The following is a 26,706-nucleotide window of genomic DNA, read 5'->3' as shown; positions in this document are numbered from 1 at the left end:
AGTTACCATGGGTTACGCTGTCAGTCAGGGGGCAGGGTCCTCCTCTTCCCCAGGGCTCTATAAAAAGGATCTGGCAAAGAAACGGGGGGAGCGAGCCCCGGACGCGCCGCCGCCGCCGCCGCCGAGCAGCACAGGCAGGAGAGGAAACTTCAGCACCACCCCGGCGAGGACCAGCGGCGGCGGCGGCGGCGGCATGGCTCTCCGGCTCCAGTGTCGCCTCCTCCTGATCTTCTTGGCGGCCCTCGACGGGGACAGCCGGCTCGTCCCGGTGAGCAGAAGGCCCGCCGGCTCTGCCGCCCCTCGCCTCGCAGCGACCTGGGCGCCCCCTCTGGCCCTTCCTGGCCCAGGCTTGGCATGGCACCTCGCCCGGGCGAGCGCGTGGCTTGGGCAGGAGGGAGAGCGGCGGAGGCTGGTGGTTCCGATGGCGCGGGCGGTCGAGCCGCTCTGGGTCTCCATCAGAACTCTACGGGAGCTGTCCAAGGTGCTGGACCCTAACACACACCCCAATGGGTTCAGCACCTTGGATAGCTCCTCTAGAGTTCTGGCTGGTTCAAAGGGAAACCCAGAGCGGACCCCCCCACCCGCGTCGGCACCACCAGCCTCCGCCGAGAGAGCTGCTGGTGCTGCGCCCCTCGAGGGGGCTGACTTTGTGCCTTTTGCGTCCCCAGGTGAGGGGCGAGGAGGAGCCGTTCCTGCTGCTCAACGCGGAGCTGAAGAGGGAACTCTCCGAGGGGCAGATCTACCGCCGGGCGCTGCGTGAGTTCGGGTTGGAGAAGGCGGGGAGTGCCTGGCGAGCCAAGCTGCCGGGGGGCGGGGAGCGGGGGGCGCTCCGGGCTCTTGGGGCAACGCAAGGCTTAGGCGATTTGGCTAGGGCAGCCTGGCGCCCTGCAGATGTGCTCAACTACAAATCCCATCATCCTCAGTCATGCTGACCTGGGGATGATGGGATTGGGGAAGCTGAGTTGGGGACTGGAAGCCGAGTAGGTCAACCCTGGGGAGAGAGATGGGTGGATTCGGGGTTCCTAGGGAATGGGTGTAAAGAATGAGCTAGACATAGTGTGGCATAGTGCAGGGTGATGACTTTGGCCAGAGATGATGGGAGTTGTAATCCAACACAACTGGTGGGATCCAGGTTGGGGAAGGCTGGTGTAATGGCTAGAGGACAGACTAGGACTGGAGGGTCCTGGGTTTGAATCTCTACTCCTCCACGGAATTCTCTGGGTGTCCTACAGCCCGTCAGTCGGTATCTCTCAGCCTACCCTAGGCAGGAGATTCATATGCGTGCTGCCCAAGCTCCTTGGAGAATGGATGAGTTCAAGGCTATGGAGGGAAAGCAAGGACGAGGTGAGAATTAATGGGAAGTAATTGTCATGGAGCCCCTTTTTGAACGCCTGAGCTTAGCCTCGGTAAGAATGAAGATGAAAGTGCCTTTGTGCATGTGCAGACTGCCTTCCTAGGCAAGGTTCCTCTGTCTTAATAGAACAGAGACAATGGCATTGCTACATGGATAGTTTTCAAGCTGCACAGTAGTAGAGAACATTTTGGTAAGCACAGATTGCAGAAATCCCCTCTTCTAGTCAGCTGTGAGAAAACTCTTGTCTTCTTTGGTATCTGATCACCCCAAGCTTCCAATACACAAACATAGCTGGCATCCCTTTATCTGGAATTAGGGGAGGAGAGCCAGGGCTTCCCCTTCACAGGGCTCAGTTCCAGGATAGGTTCCTACTCCAGTATCTCCCCCCCCCCCATGCTTACAAAGGAATACTGTTAAAATAAGCGGTTAAGAAATAATTTCAGAAGCAAATGATGATGGGATTTAAATTTTTGAACCCAGCTCCCCTGCCTGCAGTGCCAGCAAGAATGCAGATATGGTTGTGATGAGCTTATTCAGATCGGTGTGTGAGGGATGCCGGAGAATGCCCTGGATTGAGAGAAAACTGGCTGAGGGATTCTGAGAGTTGCAGTCCCACACATGTGGAGGGCACAGGGTTGGGGAAGGGCCTAATGACTGGATGATGCTGACCTAGATGACAAAATCCAGCAGGAGAGGCAGTTGAGGAAAGGGGAGGAAGAAAAGGCTGAGCTGAGATTTGGCTGCTGCGGGCTGTAATGGTGCCCTTTGGGAAGGAAGGGGATGGAGCAGAAGTTGGCAAAGGGAATAGACTGGGTTTACTGCTTCATTGAGAAACTGAGGGCCATCTCTTCCTAGAAGTCATGCTGTCTCTTCTGGAGTCCCCCTAGTGCCTATCCTAACTCTGTCAGTGCTGGGTTTGGTTCTTTTGTGTTGAGAGGAAATCACTCCACACATGCTCTGAGGCATGGTCTTCTTCATTGCTGTTTTACTCATGCCAATGGTGAGCCCTTCCACGTCCAAATGTTTTGGACTACAACCTCAGCATTCCTGACCATTGGTCACATTGCCTGGGGCTGATGGGAGGTGAAGTCCACAACATCTGGAGGGCACTAGGTTGACGTAGGCTTCTGTAAACCATTCCTTTAAAGGGAGGATTTTGAATGAGACACTTCAGGGCAGAGTGAGGAGGCAGTGATGGGGAAGAAAGATGTGCTAGTGTACTATTCCTGCTGGTGGCATTTTTGTGAGAGCATCTTTGGGGCAGAGAATTTTGATTTGTTCACTGAGGACGGATGGAATGGAGCCGAAAGACAGATCATGTATGACAGCTCACTTCATAAAATGGATGAAATTATTCTCAGTTGGCAGGTACACATACAGAGAGAGGGAGGGAGGAATGGGTATGGAGGGGGGAAATGGTAAACAATAGGGCCAGAAGACCATGAAATGCAAGAGAAAGAGTTCATGACAAGACAATTCTGTGTAAAGCAGGGATAGGGAATCTGTGTCCCCCCCCCCCCACAGATGATACCAGGGTGCAATTCCCCTCACCCCTCACTACAGGCTATGCTGGCTATGGCTGTTTGGGAATTGCAATCCAACAACAGCTGAAGGGCCACACATTCCCTACCCTTGATGTTACGCTTAAATGTGTACAAAATAAGCACAGTTTACCTTAGAATCATAAAATCATAGAATAGTAGGGTTGGAAGGGGCCTACAAGACCATCGAGTCCAACCCCCTGCTCAATGCAGGAATCCAAGTCAGAGCATCCCTGACAGATGGCTGTCCAGCCTCGTTTTGAATGCCTCCAGTGTGGGAGAGCCCACCACCTCCCTAGGTCATTGGTTCCATTGTCGTATTGCTCTAACAGTCAGGAAGTTTCTCCTGATGTTCAGCTGGAATCTGGCTTCCTGTAACTTGAGCCCATTATTCTGTGTCCTGCATTCTGGGATGATAGAGAAGAGATCCTGGCCTTCCTCTCCGTGACAACCTTTCAAGTACTTGAAGAGTGCTATCATATCTCCCCTCAGTCTTCTCCTCTCAAGGCTAAACATGCCCAGTTCTTTCAGTCTCCCTTCATAGGGCTTTGTTTCCAGTCCCCTGATCATCTTTGTTGCCCTCCTCTGAACCTTCTCCAGCTTGTCTGCATCCTTCTTAAAGTGCGGTGCCCAGAACTGGACACAGTACTCCAGATGAGGTCTAACCAGTGCTGAGTAGAGGGAAACTAGTACTTCCCGGGATTTGGAAGCGATGCTTCTATTAATGCAGCCCAAAATAGCATTTGCCTTTTTTTGCAGTCACATCGCATTTTTGGCTCATATTCAGCTTGTCATCTACAATAATTCCAAGATCCTTCTCGCTTGTAGTATTGTTGAGCTACGTATCCCCCATCTTGTAACTGTGCATTTGGTTTCTTTTTCCTAGGTGCAGAACTTGGCATTTATCCCTATTAAATGTCATTCTGTTGTTTTCTGCCTCATGCTCCAGTCTATCAAGATCACTTTGAATTTTGTTTCTGTCTTCCAAGGTATTAGCTATCCTGCCCAATTTTGTGTCATCTGCACATTTGATCCGCATTCCCTGCACCTCCTCCTCCAAGTCATTAATAAAAATGTTGAAGAGCACTGGGCCCAGGACTGAGCCCTGTGGTACCCCGCTCTTTACGTCTCCCCAGTTTGAGAAGATCCCATTGACAAGCACTCTTTGAGTCCGATCCTGTAGCCAACTGTGGATCCACCTGATCGTTGTTTCATCTAGCCCACTTTGAGCTAGTCTGCTCATCAGGATATCATGGGGCACTTTGTCGAAAGCTTTGCTGAAGTCGAGGTATATGATGTCCACAGCATTCCCACGGTCCACAAGGGAGGTTACCTGATCAAAAAATGAGATCAGATTAGTCTGGCAGGATTTGTTCTTGACAAATCCATGTTGGCTTCGAGTAATCACTGCTTTGTTTTCAAGGTGCTTACAGATGGATTGCTTTATGATGTGCTCCAGAATTTTCCCAGGGATTGATGTCAGACTGACTGGTCTGTAGTTCCCAGGTTCCTCCTTTTTACCCTTTTTGAAGATAGGGACAACAGTAGCCCTCCTCCAGTCATCTGGCACTTCACCTGTCCTCCATGACTTCTCAAAGATAATAGACAGCGGTTCTGAGACTTCTTCTGCCAGTTCCTGCATTATTCTAGGTTGCAGTTCATCTGTCCCTGGAGATTTGAACTCATTCAAAGTAATTAGGTGTTCCTTGACCATATGCCTGTCGATCTCAAGCTGCAGTCCTGCCCCTTCAGCCTGTACTTCACCTTTGCCAGGAGGGTCATAGACCCTCTTTTGGGAGAAGACTGAGCCAAAGTAGGAATTATGCACCTCTACCTTTTCTTTGTCATCTGTTATCATTTTGCCATCCTTATCTAATAGCTGAACAACCATTGCTTTCCTCTGTCTTTTACTATGCACGTAGCTGAAGAAAGCCTTCTTGTTGTTTTTAGCATCCCTTCTTAACCTCAGCTCGTTCTCAGCTTTAGCCTTCCTGACGCCATCCCTGCAATTCTGTGCTACCTGCCTGTACTTTTCCTTTGTTGATTGGCCTTCTTTCCACTTCCTATATGTGTACTTTTTTGTTTTCAGGTCATCTCTTAGCTTTTTGTGAAGCCACATTGGCTTCTTCTTTTGTCTTCCGCCTTGTTGAAATTATTTGTAATTGTGCCTTGATAATTTCCTTCTTTAAAAACTCCCACCCATCTTGGACTCCTTTTCTCGTTAGAGTCGCTTGCCATGGGACCTTACTGATTATTGTTCTGAGTTTATTAAAATCAGCTTTCCTAAAATCCAGGGTACGTGTTTGCCTACCCTCGGCTTTTGCTTCCTTTGGAACCATGAACTCAAGTATAACATGGTCGCTTTCCCCCAGAGTTCCTGTAACTGCTACTTTACCCACTAAGTCATCTCTGTGGGTTAGGATCAAGTCAAGGATAGCCAATCCTCTAGTTCCTTCCTCTACTTTCTGTAGGAGGAAGTTATCCACCACACAAGTCAGAAATTTCCTGGAGGGGCCATGTTTTGCAGAATTTGTCTCCCAACAAATATCGGGGAAATTGATGTCCCCCATTACTACTACATCATGCTTCCTTGAAACACTGGTTATTTGCTTTTCAAAAGTTTCATCCTTGTCTTGGCCTTGATTGGGTGGCCAGTAGTAGACTCCAACCACCAGGTTCCTTTTATTCTTTGCTCAATTTATTTTGATCCAGATGCTCTCGATGGGGCTACCAAGCTCATCCTCCTGTATTTCTGTGTAGAGATAAGTATTTTTAACATATAGTGCAACCCTACCTCCCTTTCTGTTCCTCCTGTTCTTTTTGAACAAGTTATATCCTTCAATTGCTGTATCCCAGTCATGAGAGTCATCCCACCAAGTCTCAGTTATACCTATCAAGTCATAATGTTTCTCCTGTATTAAGAGTTCAAGTTCGTTCTGTTTGTTTCCCATATTCTGGGCATTAGTATATAGACATCGAAGACCATGTGCTTCATGGTCTGGCTTTCTTCCTACATGTTTCTGAAGACTATTACTGGGTGCTATTAGAGCTGTTCTCTCCATTGCAGTGCATGAGCCTTCATCCATTGTTACCCCCAACTTTACATTTCCCTTCTCTGTGGGATTCAGTTTAAAGCCCTCCTGATGAAGTTCTTCATGCTGTGGCCAAACACATTCTTCCCATCCTTTGTGAGGTGCAATCCGTCCCTTGCCAACAGGCCATCTTCCAGGAAGTATAGCCTGTGGTCCCAGAATCCAAATCAATCTCGTTGGCGCCATCTTCATAGCCAGTCATTCACCTGGAGTATTTTTCTTTCCCTTTCTATCCCTGTTCGAACTACTAGAAGGATGGATGAGAAAATTATCTGGGCCCCAAAGTTCTTGAGTTTCCTTCCCAAAGCTTCAAAGTCTGATGTGATTTCTTCGTGGCTCCACTTGGCGGTATAATTTGTTCCTACATGGATGAGAAGAAAGGGATACCTGTCAGTGGGCTTTTTGAGTGTAGGCAACCCTTCAGTCACATCTCTAATCTGTCCTCCCGGAAGACAGCATACCTGGCAAGTCCACAGGTCTTTGTGACATACTTGGGTTTTGATCCCATGCAGCAAGGAGTCTCCCACTGCTACTACTCCTCTCTTCTTTTAGCTGTAGGCCTTGGGTTCATCGCCTCTGCTTGGCTGACCTTCGGCCTCTTGCTCGCTCTCATGCAGGTTCCCCTTAATTCTTCCTCTGTAGGCTGTCCTCCATTCTCATCCTCAAGTACCTGGAAGCGGTTCCCTAGTTCCACTGCCTCCACTGGTGCAGAGTGGCTTCTAGTTCTTCTGCTCCTAACTATCACCCTTTTCCAAGGAGTATCCTCTCTTTCATTTTTCCTCGCCTCAGCATTTTCCTCTTCTGCCTCAGCTTGCTGTTGCTCTTCCAACTTCTTTGCTTTGCTGCTGTAGTTCCACTGTTCTGTCCCATAATGCTTCATGTTCTCTTATTCCCTGGAGGGTCACCACTCGCCACTCCAGTCCTCTTACTTTTTCTTCCAGCAGCGTGATCAACTTGCACTTGTTGCATATGTAGTCCATGTTCTCAGGCAAGAAAACAAACATCGCACACACCTTGCAGGTCACCACCACTGGAGAGTGTTGTCCTTCCATAGTTTCTTTTCCCATTTTGTGTCTAGCTTCCTGGTTGTTCTAGAGTAGCCTGTGCCTGGTCCTCTACTCACTGCAGGTTAAAAACAGAGTCCCACTGGTATGGAAGTGTGTGTAACAAGACAAATACATTTTAAAAAATGTTAGGGGCCTCCCCCTTGACCTCCCCTGCCAAACTCTCCTGGCCAACTCCTGTTTTCTCCCCCTGTCTGCTTGCTCTGATCACTCACTCTCCGGGAACTTGCTTGCTTCTGTAATCCCTAGACCAGCTGGAGCAGCTTCCTCTGCTCTGCTCTGCTCTGCTCTGCTCCACTGGGAGGCTGGAAACAGACTGAAGCTTCCTGCCCACTCAGCTACTGGGAATACTCAGGCCACACCCCCCCAATTAATTGAAGCTCTCAGGAGCACCTGGTGACCTCACAGCCACTCAGCAGGAAATGGACAGCCCTCTGGGCTTCCTCCAGCCCACTTCCCTCTTTGCCTTTGTCTCCTTTGTCTCCTCTGCCACTACAGCTCCCCTGGCCAACTCCTGTTTGCTCCCCGTTTGCTCGCTATGATCGCTCACTCTCTGGGAGCTAGCTTGCTTGCTTCTGTAGTCCCTAGACCAGCTGGAGCAGTTTCCGCTGCTCTGCTCAGCTGGGAGGCAGGAAACAGACTCATTAAAAAGTAGACTTTTTATTGGACTAAGTTAAGAACACATGAACTCGCCTTGTCCCAGATTGGGATGTCTGTCCATCTAGCCCAATAATGTGTACTCTGATTGGCAGCAGCTCTCTGGAGTCTTGGGCAAAGGTCCTTCTCATCAACCTCTACCTGAGTTCCTTTAAAGTGGAGATAGAGGGATTGAACCCAAGACCTTCTACATGCAAAGCAAAGAACAGACACCTTCCCTGAACTATGGTCCTTCCCCAACATCCACCTTCTATAGATAAGAGAGTGCAGCCTTTCAAGCCATACAGTGTGCGTCAGCCCCCCGCCCTCAGTGTTTTTCAAAGTGGGTGGTGGTGGAGAGAGAGAGAGAGAGCACAAAGTACACTTTATGTCTTTCCCATGCTTAAAGAGCACTGCAAGAGACTGGAGCACTTGGAAGCTTGAAAACTTGCCATCTATTGCACTAATTCAATATCGTCTTCTTTGCCTCTTTTATTTTCACCATTGCTCTTCAGAGTGTAGTTTTATGTTGATAAGCAAGTGGGGTAATGGTCCCAAGAACATTTCTTCCAGTCGATGGGTCTTTTCCCCCATGAGAGCGGAGTGCGGGGAGGGGCATAGATCAGTGGTAGAGCCCCTGCTTTGCATGCAGAAAGTCCCAGGTTTGAGCCCCAGGAACTTCAGGTAGGGCAGGAAAAACTCCTGCCTGAAACCCTGGAGAGCCACTGTCAGTCAGTGTAGACAATACTGGGCTAGAGGCACCAAGGGTCCGATTCAGTATAAAGCAGCTTCCTATGGGATGTGATGGCAGTCACAGGTGAAAATCTCATATCACATGAATATTCTATGCACCCCTAAGTCATTACCTCTCACCCTCCTCCCCCAACTGCAATGTGGAGATACTAGTAAAGATGGACTTCACGGGGTTGTTGCTGAAAGCTGCTCTAGAGCTGCACTGCTCTAAAATTCAAAAGCATCATATAAATCAGGAATGGGGAACCTCTTTTAGCCTGAGGGCTGAATCCAACTTTGGAGAAGCTCTTGGGGGCTGCATTCCAGCGGTGGGTAGGGCTGAAGGGAAAAGGGGTGGGGCAAAAGTACCAAAAAATTCCACCCCACACATTTTAGCTTAAAGCTCTTATTGTCAGTAACCAAGCCTTCGGAGAGGCATTTCAATCTTTTAGAATGGGGAAAAATCTGCACAGAAGCCAGGAAACCACCAATGATCAGTGGCTGGGAGAAATGGGGGGCAGAGAAGGGGTATCCCAGAGGGCTGGATTTTGCCACAGGGCCTGGGGTTCCCCACCACTGGTATAAATGCTGTATGTGAGGGCCAAGCTGCATGTTAGACCCAAATATGTATGACTGTAACCTCTTTTTGTTAGAGGGAAAATTACTTCCGAAGTGTGATGGAGAGTGAGAAGGCAGTGGGCAGGAAGAGGGTGATTAATGTTTTCCCTACTGGAAATCACACCCTCCCAGTGGTTTTTCCCCATGGGGTTTCAAATCTGAATAGCCACAGGGAGAAAAGTTATTGCAGGGTGGAGGACTGAAGTTGTCAAACTCAAAAATGGTCACCAAGCTCCAGTTACACCAGTATGTGTGTAATACAGGGGTAGGCAACCGTGTGCCCTCCAGATGGTTTGGCCTACAATTCCCATCAGCCCCAGTCAACATGGCCAAGGGTCAGGGATTATGGGAGTTCTAGTGCAAAACATCTGGAGGGTACCAGGTCAGCTAAGCTTAGTGTAATATGTAGCTTGCCCCTTAGTACTGTATGTAGCTGAATCTTGAACCAGGAGCTGTTTATGGGCCGATTCCCCCTTTACAGATTGAATTTGGACACTCAAGTGTAAAATTCATGCAACTCTCATTAAGTGTGAAGTGTGTGCTTGTGTAAAACTAAGTGTGAGTTGCTTTAAAATAATCAGAAACGGGGATTCTTTCTCTATTGCCACTTCTGAGTATCTGAAAGAGATATATACCTAATTTTACATACATGTATCTCTCATATTTGAGATTGAGCTTGCATACTTTGTACTCTTGGTATCTGCAGTTGGGTACAAAATGTGACATGCGAATCAGCCCGAGAGAAAAGAGGAATCACTGTGTTGTCTTTGTTCTCATCTGAAGGGTGCATCGACATGCTGAGCATTGAAGGACGGTTCACCTTCACTGCGGAGCAGCCCCAGCTGCATTGTGCAACCTTCTTCATAGGAGACCCACAGGAATTCATCATGTTAGACTTTGATTTCGTCAACATTGACTGTCAAGTGGGAGATTTTCTGAAGGTATGAGGTTTGCAATAACTGATTGTCTGGACAGGACTCCAGACAGTGTGAGCATGTGCAGCATAGCAGAAGAGAAACAAATATCCAGAACTGACCACAAATTGACTCCTTTTGGAAAAAGAGAATTTCGCATTGGAAATGTGAATTGATAGTGTGGGTCAAAATAGTGTCTGATGGTTTAACCCAGGGGTGGGGAACCTCAGGCCTGGGGGCCAAATCTGGCCCTCCTGGGGTACCAATCCAGCCCTCCAGGGTTCCCTAGAGGGCCCCCACCCCCTTCCCCTGACCACCAATCATTTTGTGCTTTCCCAGCTTTTGTGCAGTTTTTCCTTCATTCTAAAAGGTTGACATGCCTCTCCGAAGGCTAAGCTACTGGCAGTTGCAGCTTTAAGCTAAAATATGCTGGTATTTTTTGTACTTTGGCCTGGCTCCCTTTTGCCCCCCCCCCATGGCCTTCTGCCCTGCCTACTACTGGAATTTGGCCCCTGAAAGCTTCTCTGAAACTGAATTTGGGCTGAAAGAGGTTTCTCTCCCCTGGTTTAACCCCTCCTTGAAAGTTTTCCAGGATATAGTTAATCATAAATGTGGCAAGTGGAAGCACTCACAAATTATTTATGCTAAATTCCCCCCTCTGCAGGTCTGCTCATGGTGGGTTTGCTTCTTAATAGTATTGCAGAATGTTACCCTTCTGTGGGGCTTGGCCAGAAAACAGATACCGCCTTTTGTTTGAGCTGACGTTTATTACCAGAACACCAAGGTGTGGTGCATTCAAGAGTTGCCAGTGTGGCCCCTTGGGACTGAACCCAGAACAATTGGCGAATTTGGTATTAATACAAACAAGTAAACAAGGCACATGACATAAGCTTTGGTCAGTATCTGGTGCAGCGCTGAATCAAGGGGCTACAACCTTCCTTCAAAGGATGTTTTCCAGTTTCCAGAGACAAGGGCCCTGCTAGGCGTTGTGCAGTAAGTCATGTGCAGTAAGTTAATCAGCTACCATCCTCTAATTCAATCACTACCTCTAGCACTAATTCAATCACTACGTTCTTTTGCCTACGTGACTCTCAGCACTTCAGCAACACATTCCCATGCTAACAATGCAAGTGGTATTTTTCCATTTCAATAGCCATGCATTTATTTTATTTCATTTTTATTACATTTACTCCCCTCCGCCCTCCAAGGATCTGAAGGTGGTGTTCATGGTTGTCACCCCTCTGACATTTTATCCTCACAACAATCCTGTGAGGTAGGTTAGACTGAGAGAGTGTGAATAGCCCAAGACCAGTGAATGAACTTTGTGACTGAGTGGGGATTTGAACCTGGGTCTCCCTGGCCTTAGCACAACACTCTTACCACTGGCTGTCACACCACACTGGCTGTCATGGGTGTGAGAGTAAGTTATGTTCAACTTTTTTTGTCACCAATTATATTTCATTGATAGAAAGCATTAAAAAATAAAACACTTTTTTTTAAAAAGGTCACAGAATACTGTGACTTTAGAGGGGAACTTTGTGAAGTAGAGTCTAGGCCATGAAAGCATAATAAATTTGTTAGTAGCAGTGTTAGTCTTTTGGAATCCAACAATGTTAGTCTGCTGGAGTAAAAACAACAAAAAGTCTTGTAGCACCTTGAATGGTCTTTGAACTAGGCATCTCTACACCAGCCTAAAATCCTGCATTTAAAACGGGACTTTCTGCTTCCATTTTAAATGCAGGATCACAACTGACTCCCTTTACACGCGCTTCCTTTCCCCGCTCCCCTCCCCACTCCCCGTATCTGTGTCTTCCATTATCTTTCACTGATCTCACTCCTCTTCTTGCCGATTTTCCTCTTTTCACGGAGGGAACTCAAGCAGAACACAACGGGGTAATTTGATAGCTCATGAGCTGCAATCTATTTAAAAACGGAACAAAGGGCTTTTAGTGCAGGAGACGCCTGGGATGATCACTGCGTCATGTAAAGAGCCTGCAAACTTCTGTGAAGGAGCAATCGCAATTGCAGGATAAAAGCCCGGTGTGAAGGAGCCCGAACACTGCTGCCCTTGTGGAAATTGTTACAATAGTGCCTATGACATTTGCAGTACCACCTGGCAAGCTCGTTAACAGAGGATTGGATCCAAACTCAGTCATGCTTATGGTGAGAGCCATTTAAATCAAGGGACTTCAGTTAGTCATGACTGGTTTCAGTGGGTCTACTCGAGGCACGACTAAGTCTGGATCCAAGCCCAGGAATGCTCTATCTAGGGGAAGAACTTTGTTCTCCCAGGAACAAAATGCAGCACATCCAGTGCTGGGAAAATGTCTCTTCAATCAAAGCCCAATCTTGTAAGTGTCTAGACCGCATGCAACAAATAGATAAGAGCTGTGCATTTGTTGCAGCAAAAATTGTTCTTATGGAAAGGCCTGAAGTGGAGCACGTTAGTGATTGATAAGTAAATATAATGAGTTAGCCATTCTGTCAATGCACTTGTCTGACTGATTCAGGGTGATCTGAGCTAAGAGCAGCAAGCATTTGTTCAGAGAGCAAGGCAGCATATGCATAACTCACTGCTGAATGCAAGAATCTTTGGATTTCGGAGGATCTTTGGGGAGGGGAACAGGAACCAGCATCTGTTTCTTTGTGTCTGGCACAAACTTCAAAGTGAGACAAAAACAAGAGCAACAGCTGAAAGGGAGCCTGCCATGCTAATAGTGTCACTAATTTGACACTGCATACTGAACACTCTGATTGCGCCAGGTTTAAATGCCAGGCTCCAGAAATGTGTCCCTTCTAATTAAGCACAATTATTAAAACATTTCATGTGGAAAACGACGGAGAATGTCAAAGTAATTAACTACTGCTGCATAAAGTGGTGACTTATGATTGATGTTAATGCCAAGTCATATGTGGAACAGATTGGTCAACGTTGTAGATCAGCAGTAGGAAGCAGCGTGGGGGAGCAGTCCCGCCGCAGCTACTAAAGATGACAACAGGGGACTGTTCTTTAACAAAAAGGGTCACCACCCCATCACTTCATCAACCAGCCTCAAACACACTGATAAATATAGACCATGGATTAAAATTCTATTTTCTTATCCATATTCATGGAAACACCAGTAACTATTTAATGCTTGATGTGAACAAGCACAGACAGTTGTACAAACTTGCTCTGATAGGCTCAAAATAGAAAAAGGAAGAACCCAAGAGATTTTGGTGCCTGACATGGAAAATCCAAATGGCACTCCCCTGCCCCCCTGCCAGCTAGAAAAAAAATACTGAAACATGGGTAATTTACTGTCTTTTAAGGGTGTCCCAAAGCTGCTAATGGAGATGGCCAACTTCATTTTACCTAATGGTAGAGCTGGCCCTGAAGAGAAACACACATGCAAAATCCTTTATTCCTTTCAGAGATGTTGGTATTGTTCTATGAGGTCATGTTCTGTTTGCCCAAATGGGCGCTTTCCTCCCTTTGCCAGCTCCAGGTTTTTGAAGGCTCTTGGGCAACACACCCTCAGGGTGCCCCTCCCTCAGTGAGTCTACCGTCTCACCGCCCTGGTCAGCAGCTGCTGTTGCTCCTCGTTCTCTTTCTTATCATTGGTGCTGCTTGCATGTTTGACAGGCAGAGAGCCAGTGAGGAAGCAGGCAGAGACATCTGCTCCTCCTCCTCCTCCTCACCATTGTCCGGGCTAGAGGGAGAGGCAGGTGAACAAGGAGGTTGCCATGGTGAAGAGGACGAGCAACTCCAGGGGCTCTTGTCAGTGGGCGCCTTCTGGGGTGTGGGCCTTCAGCAGGTGCCCAACCATGCCTACCCTTGATGGCACATCAACTCAGCTGCAGAGCTGGTTTGCCTTCACAGAGGTTAGTCTTTGGCAGTATAGGCTTTTATGAGGTACTCAGCTGGAGTGCTTGCTTTTGTCAAAAGCTCTCCTCCTCACCATTGTCTGGGCTAGAGGGAGAGGCAGGTGAATAAGAAGGTTACTATGGTGAAGAGGAGGAGCAACTCCAGGGACAATTGTCAGTAGACCCTTGCTGGGGTGTGGGCCTCGGTAGTTTCCTGACCATGCCTACCCTTGGCAAGATCCTGGTTCCTCCTAATACAAATAGTAGCTGGGGAAGATTTTCCTCAAGATGGTGGTGGGGAGGTTCCCCTGTACCTTCAAGATGGTCAGCTTAAACAGAGCTGGGTAAGACCTGGGACTGAGATAAATGCTCTCATATTAAACTATTAAGGGAGCAATCCTATCTAGATAGGCGGCCGCCTCCGAACTTGGAGGCAACCACCTATCCAAAGCAGGGCAGGAGAAGCACGGAGGGGGATCGTTCCCTCCACGCTTCTCCTGCCCTGCATTAGCAGCTAGACAGGAGCACAGAGCGGGAAAGGAGGCTGCTGTATGTCACGTAGGATGTGTCGTGCAGGCAGTTACGTTCTCCCTGCACCAGAACACCCCCAGCCATGCCCCTTTCCGTCCGCTCTGTGCTCCTCTTGTGAGCACGGAGGATGGGGCTGTTCCACGCTGCCTCAGAGGCAGCACGGAAGTGGGGGCAGGTCAGTTCTTTGGGAACCGACCTCAGAGCACAGGCTCTGAGGTCAGTTCGTGGAAAACAACATCCCCTATGGCTGTCTAGCCACTGTCTAGCAGCCATAGGATTGCTCCCTCCGATCTTGAAATCTTTACTAATAAGGAATGTTTAAGGACTATTGTTCTTTAGCTTAGGCTATCCCAGCCTTCTCCAACCTGATGCCCTTTCAGATGTTTTGGACTACAACTCCCAAGATTCCGGACCACTGACCATGCTGGTTGGGACTGATGGGAGCTGAAGTTCACACATCTGGAGGGCATCAGATTAGGGAAGGCTGGGCTATTTCATGTATTGGTGTGATGTTTTATTGGATGAAGTACACACACACACACACACACACACACACATATAATATATATATAAATGAAAAATAAATTCCAAGATTTTTCCCTCACTAATTCTGGTTAGTAACCCAGAATTGTACTTGGCAACGGATGCTTTTTGTATCCTTTCTTGAAGTATATTAATCAGCTGCAGGTGGTTAACTGGTAGCCCAGGACTTCCTAAAAAAGAACCAGTGTGATGTAGCGATTAGCGCATTGGACTGGGACTTGGGTGATCTGGGTTCTAGTCCCCTTTCGGCCATGAAGCTCACCGAGTGACTTTGAGCCAGCCACTGACTTTCCGCCTAACCTACCTCACAGGGTTGTTGTGAGCATAAAAATGAAGAGAAGAACGACCATGTAAGCTGCCTTGGGTTCCTTGCAAGAGGTAAAAAGGCAGGATATAAATGTAATAATGATAATATAACTATACTATATATTGAAACTATAAATTGATAACATTAGCAAAGTAGGATCAATAACTGGAGTGTGTGAACCTGAGTCTGTGTATGGAATGCCAAACCATGATATAATATTACATGTGAAAACTGTAGCGCACTGTGTTTACTATTTCAAGACTTATTTTATGTTATTTATTTATTTATACACTTATTTATAGGCAGCCTTTTAGGACATAAGGTAAAATCTAATGTTGCATGCATGGACTTCTGCCCATGTACCTGAACATTCCCATCCTCTCCTCCCCTTGCAGTGCCATTCCCACCACCACCCCAAAATCAGAGGTCCCCCAACCCACTGGAGCCGTTTTTGAGGGCATGTGAGGGACTGCAGGGACTTCCACTGACAATAGCCATTTCATTGGTGGGAGGGGCACTTTGGATACAACCCATAGTCCTTATAAGGCAGCTCACATAAAAATAAATAGCATAAAATACAATAAAACAAAACTACAATAAGAACCAGACAACAGCATAAGAATAATTTTAAAACATAGTTCAGTTAAACGAGATAGATAAAATAAAAATACTAAACTCCTTGAGTCATTAATTTTAAAACTAGAGATAAAAAGACCTCACTGATGAAAAAGTGGCTTAAAAGAATTTTTTTTTTAAAAAAAAAAGTCTGTTTAAACATTTGCAGCGTTGAGGCCATAGGCACCTTGGTAGGGAGGAAATTCTACAACTTACCACACAATCCCATACAGGTCTACTCTGTTGTTTTGACCAATTAAAAAAAAAATCCAGTCCATGCCTTATCACTACAGTTGATTTAAAAAGAAAAGCATACAATAGTAAACATTAAAGTTACTGTTTTTTAAACCAATTATTGGGATAGCTGGATTCTGACACCAAGAAATCAAATATATTTACTTTCTCACTGGAAGAGGAGGGGGTAATCCCAACGAAAACTATCCCACCCCCATAGCTGGTATTTGTCCTGCGTGGGAAAACATATAGATACCATATGGCAGGAGTGTTGAACCTCTTTTGGTCCAAAGGCCTAATTAAATTTCAGGGAAGCTCTCAGGACTTGCATTCCTGTGGTGGGTGGGGCTGAAGGCAAATTGGGGTGGTGCCAAGGAAAGGGGGCAGGGCCAAAATACCAAAGAAGACCAGCCTACTTTAGCTTAGAATTGTGCGTCCTGTTCTGGCCTGAGCAGAAGCCCATGGCGATCAATACCAGACAGCAAGAGGCAGGGCAGGGCTGGGCACCCAGGAGATCTCCTAGCAAGCAACTTGCTCCAACAAAGGCTGAATCTACACACAGCAGTTATACTGTTATCATAACTATTGGTACACATGACACCAATGGGCATCAATAGTTATGATAATGATATAACTGCTATGTGTAGATTCAGCCAAAGTCTGAGGCCAGACTGAGGCCTTTATGCTACAATCCCAGGGCTCCTTCATACCGGGCTTTTATCCTGCAATTCAGATTGCTCCTTCACGGAAGTTTGTGGGCTCTTTACATGACGCCATGACCCTCCTGCACTAAATGCCCTTTGTTCCGTTTTTAAATAGATCGCAGATAATGAGCTATCAAATTACCCCATTGTGTTCCGCTTGAGTTTCCTTCCTGAAAAGAGTTAAAGCGGCAAGAAGAGGAGTGGGATCAATGACAGATAACTGAAGACTCAGATAAGGGAGGGGGGAAGGGGAAGGGAAAAGGAAGCACATGTAAAGGGAGTCAGTTGTTATCCTGCATTTAAAACAGAAGCAGAAAGCCCCATTTTAACTGCAGGATTTTAGGCTGGTGTAGAAATGCCCCCAGACATTTACCCTTTCCTTCAGAATGGAAGCCTTAAAGGGACAGGCCCCTGGCTTGTAGCCTAGCACTCCTCCATCTCTCCAAGAGTCCATGCCTGGCACACTGCTGGTGTCGGTGCATTGGCTCCCTGGAATGTGGGGCTGTTGTAGATGAGGGTGCTGGTCAGGTCATAGGGCTAGGCTTAGGAAGCTTGGGCTCAGGGGGCTCTGGCAGTTCTGCAGTGGTGCGCAGCCTGGAGTTTCCTCTGTTGGCACCACTGGATCTTTGGCTTCAGAGTCCATGTCACTGCTGGACTCCTGGGTCATGATGCTATAACTGCCAGTAACTAAGCCTTAGGAGAGGCATTTCAACCTTTTAGAAGGTGGGGGGGGGATGCACAAAAGCTAGGAACCCACCAATCAATTAGTGGTTGGGAGAAAGGGGTGTGGCTGTCTGGAGAACCCCAGAGGGCCAGATTTGGACCCCAAGTGGGCCAGATTCTGCACCCCTGTATGTTTTCCTCTGCAGGGCAAAGTGCGGGTGGGATTTTCATCAGAAAATCGTTGCAGAGGAAAGGGTTAAGCCCCCTCCACTCTGCAATCCCAATCCCAATTGCTCCACCATGACTGCTACTTAATCCTCCTATTGAAGGATCTCTTACATCATGCCTAGTTGTGCACTCAGAAGTACATGGGCAGAGCCTGTTATATGGTTCCTTCCCACACAAATGTTAAGATCCCTGCTAGATCAGCAAAATGTGGATTGATCTTCAGGCTTCCACTCTAAACTCTTAAGCCATTCATTCTTGAGCAGTCATTTAATTTCAGTGAGATTTCTCTGGAACAGCTCGCTTTGTGCATTGTAAACTGTGAGCATCTCTACACTAGCCTAAAATCCCGCATTTAAAACAAGACTTTCTCCTTCCGTTTTAAATGCAGGATCATGACGGGCTCCCTTTACACGTGCTTCCCTCCCACCCCTTCCCCCTCCTTTTCCCCCTCATCTGAGTCTTCTATATGTTTCATTATACAGCCACTAGATGGTGCTATGGTTTAGCTCCTGTTACTGCAGGTTTTCCACTTTTCACCAAGGTAACTCAAGCAGAACTCAAACGCTGTAATTCGATAGCTCATTATCTCCAATCTTTTAAACAATGGAATAACGGTCATTTAGTGCAGGAGACACCCTGGAGGTTAACAACATCATCTAAAGGACCTGCAAACTTCCATCAATAACCACTCTCAATAGCAGGATAAAAGATCCATGTGAAGAAGCCCTATATTTCTGTAAGGCAAGATCAGCACGAAGCTTCACATGTAAGGGATTGAGATTGTGCGTTGGGAGATGAAGGCAGCACAGATGTTACTTGGGGGCCACTTTGTGGTTCTGGGAATCAGAATGCAGAATGTAAACCCTAATTGTCCTCTGTGTTGCTGCATCCCTCTAGGTGTTTGATGGCTGGATACTGAAAGGTGAGAAGTTTCCTAGCTCCTTGGATCATCCTCTCCCCACCTCCGAAAGATATATAGACTTTTGTGAAGGGGGCAGCATCAGGAGCACCATCAGGTCGTCGCAGAATGTGGCCATGATCTTCTTCAGGATTCATGACCCAGGAAATGGATTCACATTAACAATAAAGAAAAAAACCAACTTGTTCCGTAAGCTTTGTTTCATGTTACTATCTGAGTAGAAAGAAACAAAAAGTGCGGGGAGGGGGGGAATCTCTGAGTCAGGAAAAATCAAGGGGCCTACATCTACATGAGCAGTGCTGTGATAAAAGCACCCTATGGTCCAGTCTTAAGATTTGCTGCACCAGAAAACCAATGCCTAGAATAGTTAGTATGTGCACTGACTGCTGTCTCATAATATGACAAGGGAGAGCCATTATTCTGACATTGCAGGTGATTAGGGCAGTGCAAATGTTAAGCATCAGGGTGCCAACCATTTTTTTCTGAAATCTTCCTGAATCATATACTGTAAATGGAGATAAATGTGCCAGTTTCAATGGTAATCATACTGGCTGTTGTGCTACTTGATCAGACTTGCAGTTAGGTAATTTTGGACCCTGGACTTAATGGTCTAAGGGGTGGGGGGGAGCTTTAAATGGAGATGTATTACTTCAGTTGTGAAGGACACAACTAACATTTCTCTTCCCCCTTCAACTGCCATTCCATGCATTAAAGCTGCTTCTACATTCCTAATATATTAGAACAACAACCACAACCCTGATTTTTAAAAAAACTCTGCGCTTGTGCAGTTTTGCATTTTAAACTCACTTAAATCACAGCACAATCATGACTACTTGAATTTCATTAATGGAGTCTGCTGTTCTCTGGGTGGTTATTTTGAGGGAGGGGGGCTGGACCTTGATCCAGCCCTAGCTGCATCACTGTACTTGCCTAGGACTAAATAATAGTTTTCAGGCATGCCTTCAAATGTCTAATAACCTGCACTTTCATTCTAAGACACTGGCTTATTGGACCAAAAGAAATATTTCATGTGTCCAATATTTATTTACTTTTACGAAATATTTCTTAACTGCCCTTCATCCACAGGATTCCAAGGAAGAGTACAAGAGTGTGAATAAAATGATTTTCACAAGGCATAAAAAGACAATTTACAAAACAATAGCAACCATAACAATACAACAATAAACAGAAATAGGGGGCAGCCTGAATAACACAGAATGAAAGAGCAGGCAAACCTTTCATCTAAAATGCCTGGCCAAATAAGAAAGTCATCACCTGGTGCCAAAAGGATTGTAGTGTCAATGCCCATCAAGCCTCCTTGGGAAGGGCATTCCAAAATCACATTGCTCCCACAGACAAGCCTTGATCCAGAGGCTGGTTTCCATATTTGAATATGGGCAGATTTGGGTGGACATGTGATAAAGAATAGAATCCCTGTCTTGAAATAAAATAAGAGTACCGTATGCCATTTGAGAGTAAGAAAGGAATACATATAGGGCCAAGGTATGAAGAAGGTAGATCTGGATCTATCGGTGGACTGCTGTGTGATTTCGGTAGATCAGAGCAAGGACTCCTAACTCCCAGTTGTTTAACAATAGCAGTAACAAAATGGCTTCGTCCCACCTGCCCTAAATTATACTGTTGAAATGAAAAAAGCTTGGGGTAATCAGGAATGGATTTTAGTGTGAAAGAACTGAGAGATCCATCCAATTCTGGTACTCAAAACTAATTCCTGGGCTCAGAATTTTAAAATTATAACTGCATATCTTTTGTACCTTGTTCTAACTGGTGGGTTGCAAGTAAAAAAACAAAGTTGATCCCACAGACCTGAAACCTGCCAGCCCCTGATTTAGTGCACAGCTCAAATCAGACTTAAGCTGCACTCCTATACACACTTACCTGGGAGCTAATTGGAGCTTGCTTCTGAGTAGACATGTATAGCATTAAACCGTTAAGCTGCTTTAATAGTTTTTCCCTTATGGGAGTGGGGGATAGTGATCTATGTCAGAACACTTCCAGAGCCCATAAAAAGCTATACTTCTCAACATTCTTTTGAAGAAACCATGATAGTTAAACTGGCATAAAGTCAATATAGGTTCATAGTGTAGATATCCCCTTATATCCCCCAAGATGTTGGGGATGTTCAGATCTCCTGCATCTTTACAGTTGTCCAAAATGCACATTTGGGGGAGTGCAATTCAGACTAGAACTATGGCACTGGGGAGAGAGAGGTTAGTACATCACTCCTTGAAGCTGCTATTTGTTAGGGGGAAAATATGGCTATTCACAAGTTTTCCGTAATGGGGCACATCACAGTTTGGGGGGATTATATCATGAAAATGGTGCAGAGGGAGACAAGGTTAACTCCCCCACCCCTCTTCCAGTGTCACGGTCCCAATCTGAATTAAGGCCCTTAATGTCTACTTTGGCAGGAGAGAAATGAAGGGTTCAGAAATCCCAATCACACATGACCCTAATCTAGTTTGGTCCTATGACATCCGATAAAAAGTCTGCATTACTTTTTGGTGAACAGATTGTGACTAAGTAATTCTGTGTCTTTCCCCTGTACTAAAGCTTGCAATGTCATCTCTCAGACCCCTGCTGGAAGGTTTACCATGGTCATTCCTCATCAGCACAGAAATTGCAGCTTTTCCATAATCTACCCAGTGGTGATAAAAATATCTGATCTTATGTTGGGACACTTGAATGGCCTCCACTTAAACGTGAGTTGCCAACTTCTTCATAAGCGTGTTACATGAATCATCAGATTGTGCTGTGAGTCCTATATATAGGGGTGTGTGTGTATGTGTGTGTGTTACTAGTACTTATTCTGAGTGACCCATTACGTAAAGATAATAAACCTGCACTTACTCTGGATGTACAGCTGTTAACATGCAAGGGGCATAGGAATTTGTCTCCAAATTGGCAAATACCTCCTACAGATGAAATGGGCTTTTCCTATGTTGGAAGATCTCCTAGTATAATGCTAGCAACGAATTACCAGCTTAACCTTCTAACCAGGGCCAAAATACATGCAATGGGTGAAGTAAAGGTGTTTGTCCATCAATGGTGTTCATTCAACAGTGGATTCCCCCTCCCACCACAACAACCCATGTGTTCCCAAAATCTGCTGTGGAGGTTTGAAAGAGCCTCCAGAGCAGATTTGTGGTTGTGCAGGGGACTACAGGGGAGAAGAAGAAAAAGAAGTGCTCTTGTTCAAATAGAAGTCCACTCATGCGAAGTTAGATGGAACTCTATCTTTTACTGGCAATCAGTCAAAACTATACATTACATTAATTGTGTAATATGGAGCTGAGGCTTATCTTTTTTTTTATACTCCAGAGGATGTGGGCCCAATTCAGATTGGGACCATCATGCATTGGGAGGGGAGGATTAAACTTCCTCTCCTGTTTGCTTCCCACGCGTGGGTTAAAAACAGAAAAAAGTCTCCATTGTTACCAACAGAGGCTTTTTAAAAAAAATCCCCAGGTGTTTGTTGAGAGGCAGTCAGGAAGCAATTGGTGGGGTATGGAAGTTTAATCCTCTCCTCCCTGTGCATGGTGGTCCTGATCTGAGTCAGGCCCACAAGCATTTACTCTAGAGTAAAAAAAGAAAAGAAAGATAAACCTCAATTACAGGCTACACAATTAATGCAGTGTGCAGTTTGACCCTGTGAAGATTCTTTTACCCATGTCAGTTATTTGTTATGGGGGATAATAAATTGCAATACAACTTTAACTCAAGGGCAGCTCCTTTAAAGCATATCAAAAAATTTAATAAGCATAAGACATGCCAATAGGGCAGTTAACATTATCAATTACCAATAATATCAATATTATACTCACATTATAAACAGTTCACTAAACAGTTCATGTTTAAAAGTTGTAACAATAATATGCCTCAGCCACATCAAACTCACAGCAAAGAAGGGAAGGAAAAAAACACAGGGCACTTCAGAGAGCCCACCCCCAAACAGCAGGAAGTATTTCTTCTATATTCCCCACCTGTACTTTCTAAATGCTTCCCTGCAGCCCTTAATCTTTTCAGTGGCGCTTCCTCAGCAGCAGTATGTTAAGGGCGCAATCCTATGCATGTCTGTCTAAACATGCATAGGATTGCACCTAAGACGTCTAATGGCGAACAGAGTGCTTGATTTCAAACTAGAACATCAATAGCCAAAGCTAAAGCAGCCTAATTTTTCAGGTGAATCTCATTTACTAAAATAAACGTATAGAGAAGTATTTGATTTATTCAACAATGTTACACATTATTCTACCCTCCCCCTCTCTCAGAAACCCTCTGCAGGCTGTGGTGGAGTAGGAGATTTTGTGGAGCTGTTGGGAGGAAATGGGTTAGATCCCTCTAAGATGTCCCCCTTAGCAGATTTATGCCACTCTTTCCATGGCCCTGGTGAGTTCTTTTTTAAATGTCTCTCATTTAAATGTTACCAAAGACTGATATAGGAAAAAAGACAACTACAAAATCTGATTTCTGAATACTCCAGTTCTACATATTTTTGCTGTTATTTGACTGCAACCCTGGCATACTGCCATGCTCTGGGTTGCCCTCTGTACTCCCACTGCTGTCCTAAGGTAAGGGGGAATTTTATTATGCCAATGTGGTTCTTGGATTATTACTTCTCTTGACTGAGGTCTGAGGCTTGGTATTCAGAACCAAAAATATAGCATTGAAAAGTGCTGATTGGAGATAACAGCCAGTCCACACCTGGGGAGAGGAGATGGGGTCCTGGGGAGAGAGGCTGGCCAGCTGGATAAGTGTGTGTGTGTGTGTGTGTACACGGATGTGAATGATATTGATGGGGTGTCTCAGGGTGTGTGAAAAAGGGGGTGGCCAACCCCACTTTAGATGTTGTCCATGGCCTGTAGTGGCAATCCAGCCCTCAGGCTAAAACACTCCTGTTTTAGCCCATCAGGGAATCGTGTCAAGAGATTACATAGCCAATCAGTTTGTCTGTGTGCTAATGTTACTGAGGATAAATTTAAGCCCATTCAGAGTGAGGGCAATATGTCTGGAATGAGTGAAGCATTTAATCCCTTTTTGAAACAATCACTGAAAAATGGATGAAGCAGGGTGTTCTTTGATGCTGATGAACATATCAGTGAAAATTGCCCCCTTGCAGTAATGCCCAGGTGAGCTGTAGTATGGTTGGTTCTATATAGGATGATAAGGTGTTGCATTGGGTGAACCATGTCCAAGAGCTCATTGAAATACAATTACGCATCCAGGGAGACATCTCCCTCTACTATCCATACGTGGTGTTCAGTCCATGTGGAAGCTGGTTCTACCCAACCTTACTGGATTGGGGCAAAACACATGCATTTTAGGAATTTGTATCTGTATAACATACAGCTGATAAAGTAGTGGCGCAGTCCATTCAAGTTCTTTCAGATCTATAATCATATATTTTATTTTATTATATATGTTTTATTAGTGATTGTAAGCTGCCTTGAGCGCCATTTGTGGAAGAAAGGCAGGGCAGGGTAATATCCAATCAATCAATATATTTTCAAATGATTTAAAACAATACATCATTGTTGATGTAAACAATGTTTACACACATTTGTTTATGTTTACCAATTCCAAACATAACAAGATGCTCTTTCTCTTTGACTAGCCCAAATGAAAATTGGCTGCGACAACACTGTGCTGAGAATGGTCTCCAGTGGCAAACATATCAATCGTGTCACATTTGAGTACCATCAGCTAGATCAACATGAACTGGAAAACAGAAAGGAGAACAGCCTTGAAGATTTCTGTTTTTCAAGTGTTTGAGAAGCCGTACAGCTGTACTCTTGGTTGTAATGTCGTGTTAATTTTGAGCAGTTAACTTTATGAAACCTTTCTAGTGTATAAACACGTATCTTTTCATACTGAATCATTATTTCCATGATCAGAACAGTATTAATCCTAGCATTTGCAATATATTGTCTTCAAGTGTATTTTTAGTAAATCCAATACACACAAATTTGGATTCCAAAAACAACACTTATGTACGTGAACATCCAATGATTCAAAGCAAAAGAAAAGCACACACACTGGATCAGAGTGCATGTTTCCAAATAATGCAAGGATGATTTCAAACACTTGCACAACTTTTTGTAATTATTTTGAGTGCACATGCAAAACTTAGAACACCATAAAGTTCACATAGCAATTTTCCCTATTTTGCATCAGCTGCAAATCTAAAAACATACAGAAAGAGAAATTACACTGATTTTGTAAGAGAACATTCTGTATTAGTGTGTGCAAAATTAATTGCTTGTTAACTTATCAATACAAATGTATAATTAGTTGTTTTTAATAAAATTTATAGCATGAAAAGGTTTTTCTTCTACTGGTCCAGACATGAATAAATACATTCAAAGTATTGGCAAAATCTATTTTTTCTGTGCAGGGTTTCCTTTGTGAGCCTTGTCAACTAGTACGTTGCCTTCCTAGAAACAATCATTGTGGATTTCTCTCAATAAAGAAAAGCCTGCAGGTCATTGCAGTTACATTAATGTGGATATCAACTAAACTTGTACATGAAAAATCTAGGGTTTTTGTACTAGTCTCTAATTCTGTAAAATTGTGGGCAGAAGCATCCATGAACAGAGACGTTTATACACAGGTATGTTTGTCCCTGGTCATTGAGGTAGCTGTGGGAAAGTGATGTTTTGCTGGTAATGCAGCAAGATAACATTTCCAGAGATTCCCTTAATTGTTAGTATTCTCACATACTACTTTGGTTCATACAAACACGCCAATCTCACATCTTTTAGATTTGGATCTACTGGTCTCTGGGTGATTTGCAGTACATTGGCAAGGATTTCTGAATGGCAATAATGTAACACTAGCAGCAATTTATAACCAAATTATAGTGGATTTCTGTGTGGAAGGAGCTCCATTCAGTTCTGGTACTCAAAACAAATTCCTGGGCACAGAATACTTTTAATTCTAAGTGTATGTCTTTTGCACCAGGCTATGGCTGGAGGACCTTTGGGTTCTAGTGAAAAACAAAGTCGATCCTGCAAGATTGACAATACACCCACCTTTGTTTAACAGAGCTGCAAGTGCAGAAAATATTTATCTTTAGATGAGCTCCTCTAAACTAGGGATGTTGGAGAAATCCACAACAGATTCAAATGAGTTTGGATTTCTATGAACCAACCTGCAGATTCCACAATGGATAGGGTTTTTCTGAGTCACATGGATTCCATGGACTTGCAGATCTTTTTTTAAAAAAAACTATTGGAGGATTTAACAAATTTGCACTTCTGCTGGTGCACATTAATGCTAGTGCGCACTTGTGCAGGTGGAATGAAATTTTCCTACATCCCTTAAAAAATCCAATTCCATCAATGAGGGGACGACAGAACGAAAGACTGTTCTTTCTGACAATCCACAAAACACAGAACAGATTTCACAAAATCTGTACATCCCTAGTCTAAACCCCAAACCTCTCCTCTGGTCCAAGCTTTCAGTCAATATGTACAGGAGAGAAGGATCATGCCTGCTGGCCCTGCTGCCAAGGTCCATGCATTGGGTGGTACATTTAACATATATGTATATTTTTTCCCCTTTACCTTGCAAACCAAGATATAGGTAGAATCCATAAGCTGCTTGGAGGTTTTCTTTATAATTCTTCACCATAACAGATTATATTTAGTCTCTTTCCCACAGCCTGAGGAAAGGCTTTGACAAATACTGCTGTGTTTGTCCCTGATTAGTATATAAAATAAAATCCCCCCATGTTTTATAACAGTCAGATGTTTTGCCTTTGCCTTTGGCTAGTTTCAGCTGGTATGCCAATTTTTCTGCCATGGCTATTTGCCACAGTTCCATATACCAAGATTTCAATGTTAAAAGTTCTGCAATTTTCCAGCTTTTAGCTATAACTCTTCAGCCTGCCAGCTGACTGAAGCGAAATGGCCTGCAAGGAGCCACAGTTTGCTGTACTGTGTTGGGTTAAATTTCTGCCAGTAATTTAATCCATTCACTTTGATGAAGAGACCAGGCAAACACACTGTTTAATGGTGAAGGAAGAATGTTCTATCATATCCTCTGGAGGGACCTACATTTTCATGAGTTAGAATTCCATCCCTGTCTTGCAGTTTCTCCATCAGTCACATCCCAGGAGCTGGAGCAAGACATGGGTTCTGGAA

General features: G+C 45.0%; 1 protein-coding gene across 1 annotated transcript; it reads left to right on the top strand.

The window, feature by feature from the left end:
- The first annotated feature begins 78 nt into the window (after window positions 1–78).
- On the top strand, window positions 79–24,941 carry CRHBP (corticotropin releasing hormone binding protein). Its single transcript, XM_084833424.1, has 7 exons — window positions 79–268; window positions 669–756; window positions 9,821–9,978; window positions 18,520–18,730; window positions 21,116–21,264; window positions 22,834–22,951; window positions 24,177–24,941. The coding sequence occupies exons 1-7, from the start codon at window positions 194–196 to the stop codon at window positions 24,332–24,334; spliced, it is 957 nt and encodes a 318-aa protein (XP_084689550.1). The 5' UTR covers window positions 79–193; the 3' UTR covers window positions 24,335–24,941.
- Window positions 24,942–26,706: the final 1,765 nt, after the last annotated feature.

Source organism: Heloderma suspectum, chromosome 2, assembly GCF_057233095.1.
Source record: "Heloderma suspectum isolate Gila_16-S chromosome 2, 16-S_ref, whole genome shotgun sequence".
In the NCBI taxonomy this organism is placed as follows: Eukaryota; Metazoa; Chordata; class Lepidosauria; order Squamata; family Helodermatidae; genus Heloderma; species Heloderma suspectum.
The sequence above is the reverse complement of the archived record's forward strand: the minus strand, read 5'-3'. Positions and strand labels throughout refer to the sequence as shown.